The sequence below is a fragment of the Charadrius vociferus genome, unplaced genomic scaffold (genome assembly GCF_000708025.1).
Source record: "Charadrius vociferus isolate BGI_N301 unplaced genomic scaffold, ASM70802v2 scaffold14, whole genome shotgun sequence".
Taxonomy (NCBI): Eukaryota; Metazoa; Chordata; class Aves; order Charadriiformes; family Charadriidae; genus Charadrius; species Charadrius vociferus.
In genome coordinates, this window is record NW_009648876.1 from 10950149 (window position 1) to 10958148 (window position 8000).

At 39.9% G+C, this 8000-nt stretch overlaps 1 protein-coding gene across 1 annotated transcript in view; it reads right to left on the reverse strand.

Moving 5' to 3' along the window:
- SPTLC2 (serine palmitoyltransferase, long chain base subunit 2) overlaps positions 1–4770 on the reverse strand; it is a 63092-nt gene extending 58322 nt beyond the window's left edge. Inside the window, 1 exon segment of the mRNA XM_009886994.1 lies at positions 4582–4770. Coding sequence (XP_009885296.1) covers positions 4582–4707 — 126 coding nt within the window. The 5' untranslated portion in view covers positions 4708–4770.
- Between the last annotated feature and the right edge of the window lie 3230 nt (positions 4771–8000).

The window sequence follows — 8000 nt, forward strand, 5'->3', positions numbered from 1 at the left end:
TTCTAGCCATAACAGACTCTAAGAATATCAGCCCAAGATGGAACAGCTTCATTTGGAGGTAAAATATTCTAGGAGTGAATTGATTCTTTCAGCAATCTTCAGAGTAAGCACAGTGAAACAACTGCAAAGGTTATACTGTTTCTGCAGGACAGCACAAAAGCAGCATATTCTTTCATTTGAATTCATATGAACACAGAGCTAAGAAATCCTAAACAGCTCCATTTCTGTTGATTTAAGCCTAGAACACATCGCCTATTAGTAAGGTGATGCCTTATGAAGAAACCAAAGTATTAGTGGTGTCCCAGAAGCCTGAAATGCATAGAAATTTCAAGACTAAAACAAGGGGAAAATAAAATTCTCCCTTGGGATGCAGCACCCTAGCGTAGGTCATTTGGGAATCAAAGATTTCATCATGCTGTAAATTAATACTACAACAAGTGAAGGTCATAATGAGAGCTTTGTAACCATTAGCTTGGGGCACAGCGACATGTAAATGTAGTGATTATGCTGCTTTTAGAGCCAAGTTTTCACAGCATTGCACCTAAGCTAACAAATGGTGCCATAAGCACCAGCCAGGCTTATCTGCAATTCACATAATGCATTCCCTGATAATACAAAACTGACTCTGAATGGAAATCAAGTAGACAATTGCAATAAATTTCAGGCTTCTAAAAGGAAGCAGAAAGACTAGTTCCATCTCACTGCTATGTGAGTCAAGAAAAAGTGGAGCAATAACTGTGGGTAGCCTTTATACCATCAGGAGGCCTCTGATGAGCTATACAGATGCTAAGACAACATTGAGCAAAAGAATCCAGTTTACTGCCCCTGAGATACCCCTACAGCTGGATTCCCGTGAAGACATGTTTAAAAACCCCAGATGCTAGAAACATATTCTAACTAGGCAAGGTACTGAGCATGAAGAGGTATGTTAGAGAGTTACCATACCCATTTGCACAGTTGTTCCCATACACAAAACGTGAAAAGGTAATCAACAGGCATATCAGACCAGAAGAAACGTAGAAGTGGTTTTCACCCTACCTATAAAATCCTACAAGTGCTTTGCAGATTTAAATACATTGTATGACTAGACATTATATTAAATTGGGTATGCCTAAACTGATTCCAGGGTAATTGAGAATTGTTAATCTTGGCACTTACCCATGCCTAAAACAGACTGATAATGCTTCAGAGAGGATGTGCTACACACACAGGAAAAGCCCAGTTGGATATATTTTAAACAAAGCCAAAACACATCAGACGATTTCCTGGAAATCAGTACTAGCGAAGCCTGTCCCTTTGCACCCTTTTGTGTTCCAACAGTGAGTGAATACTAGGTTTTCCTGGAATCATTAATTTCAATGAAAGGCTCTAATAAATTCCAAGGAATTTACCCACTCTCAGAGACAGTCCCAATATAAGACCTGTTCGAAAGCCTGCTCCTTAAGTTAGTTTGGTCACTTTCAGTTTCTAGTTCCGATGCACAGACTAAGATTACAATATTAAGTGATGATTTAAGGAAGGATTTGCTCTACTGAAATAAATTGCCCCCCCAAATGCACAAAAACCGAAGGTGGCTTTTTTTGTGTTTGTTTTCAATACCATAGTTTGGACCTAAGTTTACTTTATACTTAACTGTGATCACCTTCAGAAACACACCACAGAAGATCCACATATTGTTCCACGACTTTCAGGAGAAGTTCATTCAGCTGTTTATGAAATACTTCCTCACACTACGCAATTTTGTTTTGCTCACAAAGCAAGTCATCACACCCTGTTCAGCTACACAGCTACCCCCACTGCCTTTGCTTTGAGCTTTTCACCTAAGCAATTATGAACTATTTCAAAAAGCTAAAGCTAACTGTTTTGCTTGATACTTAAGAAAATAATAATCATCTAGCTGCCTCTTTATAATTTAAATAATAAAAACATTACTTTCCACACAGAGGTCACGAGTCTGCCAGAGACTACCCCAGGGGTTCTGTGATTTGTATACATTAATTAAAAAAAAAAGTTTTAAGCCTTTTCTGCTCACTAATATCTGCATTGCCATCCCAAAAGATGATTGGGCTGTCAGCCAGCAGCTTGAGAGATTCAAGTATTTTAAAATAATGAGAAACTGTTTCAAAACAAGTCATTGAGCACCCACCCCCCCCACACCAAAATAAAACCTGGCTCCCACACTAGATACTGCGACATGCTCTCATCAATTCATTTGCAGGCAAACAAAGCTTAAAGCTGCAGAGTGTGAGGATAAGTACTGTATGTTCTAGACCTCACATGATCACTTTTCTATTTGCCTGATATTGGAAACAGTTATTCCAACCCAAGCACTAGAAACACGATTTGGGGAAGCACACTAGGCTTCAAGTACACTAGTTTCTTCAACGTTAAAATGTTTTTTTAAACAGGATTTCCTATTTTTCATTATTGCGCAATATTCACTGGCACATCTTACTAGCTCCATCCACAGACATCCTATGTACAAAACAAAACCAGAATACATGCATCTCTTCCCTGCAAGCCATGACCAACACACAAACTCAAAGGGTTTCCAAGTCATCTGTCTGGGAGGTATACTTGTTAAGTAAATGTCTTTCAAGGTAAGATGCAATACTAAGTTAATTTATAAAAAATTTCAAGGCTAAATTTCTTTTAGAACTAGGATAATCAGTTGCTAACAAACTCTGTCCTTCAACTTCCTCTGTGGCAATCTTTACTGAAAGCCTAGCATCGATAATGTATTCCCAAATTAGACCTACTGCCCGAGGTCTTCCTTTTGTACGCTCCCATGTAAGAGTCATGGCTGTTCCCACAGAAAAGGACTACTGCAAGCACTCTGGCACCTTACATGCTGGTAATACAAGCATTTCTCAAAACCTGTGCAACAGAAATATAACAACTACAGTATAGAGTAACTGCACTGACACTTCAGTTACCCCTTTATAATCCTCAAGTACCATGAGTACAGACCAATATTTAAACCTTAATTCTACTGACCTGGTAGATTTCTGCAACTGTTTGACTGTTCTCTTCTGTATCAACTTCTAAAACACAAGGGTGTCATGTTCTCCGGTGACATAAACCAGAGTAGCTCAAACACATAAATGAAAACAGGTCCCTTCCAACCCAAACAGTTCTGTGATTCTGTGAATTTCAAGTTGAGATTTAGCCAGCAATCCTTATTCAGATATTGTAACTGTTAAAAGGGATCCAAGATTTTTACTTCCAGGTTCCAGAAGTCAGTTTTGAAAATAGTGTAAATGTAAACTCCTGTGCTTTTAATTAATATGGAATACTTATTCCTCATTAAACTCCTATGAGAATGTTTCTGTTTTGGAATTAAGTGCCTTACTATGAATCAGCTTAATTCTACCTCACGATGCTCACACAATACTACTGTGAAGCAATTTTAGACACTGGCTAGTTTACTGCACCCTAGCTGATTTACTGTAAGATGACATGCACTTTACTCCAGTGCTCCCTCCCAAAAAGGCCTCCAAAGAAGCCTTCCTTTTTTTTCTTCCCCTCTCCCACCCTTGATTATTTGTTTGTGTTAGTGAGATGTCCTTCCAGCCCCTCCTATTTTTTGCTAGCCAACTGTGTGTCTGCACAGAGAACCAGAAAACAGCAACTAGAAAACAAACTCCCTTAACATATTATAAACCAGACTGGCTCCCCAAAGCAGTTGAGAAAAACAGAACCCCCATCAGCAAGAGTAAGCCAATTCACTCCACCTTTGGAGCAAAGCTCACTGGTATTCTCACTGTGCTAAGAGGGCTCACACTAAGAGTTAGGAGGAAATAGCTTGTGAACTGCAAGTTTAAACAGTAGCTTTCTTAACAGTAATTAATTCCCGCGGGGAATAAAAGCCTCTAAAAATATTTTCCAACTACTCAAAATTAGGAATAGCTATTTCAGACTAACTGCTGAAGCAGGCAAGGCTTTTCACCTGGTAGCAGAAGTTTTTGTGAATAGGTCTTATTATAAATTAATTCTTTTTAATGGCTATCAGTGAGTCAAGATTCAGTACCTCAGATTACTCACTAGCTAACCTGCTAGTGTTACGGACTAGATGAATTTAAAGTCATCCAGCTTATGCTCTGGTTCTCATCTGCACTCTTTTCTTTGCAACTGCTTAGTCTAAAGAGAGTTAATAGCACGCTTCCAAATCAAAACGCAGCCACCAGAGCTGCATCAGAAAGCCTCCCACTGCTGTCAAACTCAAACCAGATCCTTTGATAAGCATTTCTTTAGCTGCTGATGCTGGCACATGCAGTCTCTCTCCCCCAAACCCTTGTTTCTGCAGCATCTCTCAGCATGTTGGTATAACGGTTGATGCAGTTTTGCAGTCAACCAGATGAGGGAATTGCTCTGCAAAAAAAAACCCAACACGACCACAAACAAACCCTAACTAAAAGAAAATTATTTTGTTTAAGGACACAGCAATACTAGCATAATATTTGGGGCATTCAGAAGACAAAGAAAACAGCAGAAAGCTTTGAACACTGCTCCCCAAAGAAATGCTCAGGCTATAGCCTCAGTCACATCATTTCCCACTGACCATTATTTCCCAGTGGTTACCTTTTGTTCTTCTCTTTCTGTTGCATTTTGACACTTCTCAATCTTCCACTGCCGCATGAAATCTCGCAAATATCCAAAGAGAGTGAGAACACCATAGCCTACGTAGGTCAGCACAGCAACCAGCATTGGCGTTTCTTCAAAAGCTTCATTGAAAGGCCTTTTGTATAATCCTCCATTGTGCACGATATGATTTATCTATAGTGAAAATTTAAAGAGAGGTAGATGTGAGATATTGATTCAAGAAATGACAGATAGGCATTTCGGAGTAGTTCCATGCCCTCTGATCAGCTATAAACTCTCCATCCCCCCTGCCCAGCCACAAGTACTTCCAGCTAGGTTCAGGTTCAGCTGTTACCGACAAATACTGTCGGTCTCCATATACGAGGTTGCTAGGTTGTTAATATAACCAAAGTCACAGTTACCAATTTAGTACAGTTTACTCTAACATCTCGTTCAAGTTCTTTAGCTTGTGAAGTCACATAGAGAGCACCGCTTACATCCAGGCCAACCAAAATGAAAAACCTGCCTTCCCTCTTCACTAAGAATGAGGTAGGCACAAATAACAGCACAGTGAGGCTCCCCAGGCTCACTACAGGGAAAACCAAAATAGAACTGAATAGTTTTATTAAACTGAACAATGTATTCTCAGGATTATGAGAACCGAAACGGTAACTGGAATGTATCAAAACAGACTCAACTTTGGAAGCCTATATTACTGTAACAAAACAAGCATAATCTATGTGTCTCTACAGCCGTTAGCCTAAAAATGCTGACGTAAACACTGTACTCATCCATGAGGTGGACATGGCACTACAGACAAAAAAGTCATTGTATACACAGTCTCAACATTGCATATATGTCAGCACACAGAACAAAGCAAGGCTTTCTGCATAAAATCCACACTAAAAGTCATCTTGCTACTTACATGCCCTCTCCTGAAGATAAGAGCTTGACTAGTTGATTAATACATGTGCACGTCCATCTCAAGTACAATTACCATAATGCATAATATTTGTGACTATTACAGAAAAATTTCACAGCTACAAGGCAAGGACTCACTCAACACAACACTGTGGGGGGAAACATCATGGTTTTAACTAGACTGCTTGGTCAAAGAATTAAGTTAAAGATCAGATCTCAAAAGTCAGTGTATCAAAACACAGAAACCCAGCTGTTAGATGCAAATTGCTACCTGTATTCCTAAAAACTATAGAATAGGTACCATACGATGGAATAGCTATGCGTGAAAGACATAAATCCCCTGTCTGTAGCATCAAGGTGACAAGTCTTACTCCTTGCAGAACAAATTTATTTTTGGCAGTACTTCGAGATTTAGGGAAATTACAACCTATTAGGCAATCTAAACAGATTAAGATTGGCATACAACTCTAACTCTCTGGTATCCAAATATGTTATGAAGAGTGTTGCCAGATGTGCACGGGAGCAGCTAGAAGACAAGAAGGAAGCCAAGACAATGCATTTCAATAAATGCCTATATTAATAACACCACCACACTGAAAAGAGGGCTAGGACAAGGATGTATCTAAGATGTTGCTCAAATTTCTCTGGACTGTATTCAAATCGCAGTTTACAGCCAGATATAATGGGAAATTTATTTTTAAAATATTCTAAGCAAAGAAATATCAACACCTAGAAAAGAGGTTGATCCTAAATACATGAAAAAAGGACAACAGCAAATAATTAATGGGGGGGCGGGGGTCAGCAGACAGAATAAAACCAGTTATTCACCTATGGCACTCATACTATTGTATGGGAAAGGCAGGCAGAGTAGTGCTAACCTCTGTAACAGCTGATGAATCAGTAAAAGCGCACATACTTCCCGGCCTCACCAGACACTGCAGTACTTGGAAAGTGACATGTGCTCATCTCAAATGCTGGAGCAAGTCTGTATTTCTCAGCCTAGCATTAATACCTTGAAAGTAATTTTTCAGAAGCAAGTATCTGCTCTTAGCGTACAGTTACGCTATAGCTATGCAGACACTGAATATAAACTGCACTACCACCTTCCTCCCGATACTTGATTTCTACCTCTTCCCTTCTGCCAACACAGACATCCAGATAGCTGCAGAGCAAAACAAAGTTTCAGCCAGCGCAATTCCTCAATTTGGTCACCGTGGCTGTGGGGAATAAAACAGCAAAGACACAGTAGGAACTTCTCCTTCAGCAGCAGGACATACCCCAGACGCAGATTTGAGGCCAGGTTTAACACTGTTTAACACAAGTAGTTTTAAAAACATACTGCGTACAGTGATGGCTTAAGTTAGAAACTTACCGTGCTTTGGAATGAGTGTAGGAACATTCAGCTCTGATTATGGCAATTTAAAGCTTTAGCAAAGGCCACAGGTTCATATACTGGTTTTTTTTTTCAGGAAGAGTGCCTGCTGAAGGAACTGCCCCTGCCCCACTCACTTCCACCCTGAACCATCTGCATCACCCTCTGGCTTGCACAACTAGGGCTAATCTGATTTTCAGCATAGTGTCCTTCCAACACCAAACTGATCCAGGTTAGAAATCTAATGGCTTGCAGAAGGTTAATTATTAGACCCTGACAGTCTTTATAACACCTCTTCACAAACTCATTTGATGGATCTCAGCAAACAAAAGCCGGCAGCTGTTGGGGAGAAAGGAGCGGCAGCGGCACCAGGACAATCAACAGACTCGGTGAGCCAACGCTGCAGAGTAAAAACCATGAGAGCTTTCTCTTCTCTATTACTCTCAAGATTGCTTAACTGTATAGCTATGGCTTCAGTCCATGAAACCAGAGAGTTTTATTGCATCTAGATCTGAGAAAGATCATGTGCTAAAGCTCCAGTTACTACAATTTCACAGCTTGATGAATGAAAGTTGAATTTTGTGTAGTCACACTGACAGACCAGGCTGTGAATATTCAGGAGCAGGCACATGACATACCCGCTACCTGTGGCTGTCTACTAGTAGCTGATTTCTGGACAAGCAGTCAGAAAACTGACAGTGACCACTTTGCAAATTACCTAGCATCTAATAGAGATCACATCAAAGCTTTTAATGTCTTTCCCAGGTAACTGGAAGTTCATCTGGAAGAGACGAAAGGCTGCATCCTAAAGGTATGGGTCTGAGGTTACCTAATACCAAAAAATAGCTACTGAAAAAAACCCCAACCAACAAATCCAAACCCATACACAATTTTAATCAGAATAAAAGCATACCAATTTTTTCCGGGTCTTGAGAGGTGCCTCTGCTTGTGACAAATGCTGAAGCTAAACAACTTATTCCACACAGTCAAAACCAACATTTCACCGAGAAGGGCCCTTTTGGGAATACCTGTATTGATTCAACACATACTCCAATCAATTTCACCTCCCAGTGTTTTTCTACTAATGTGCTTATACATCCTTATATTCTCATTTCAGCTACCACAT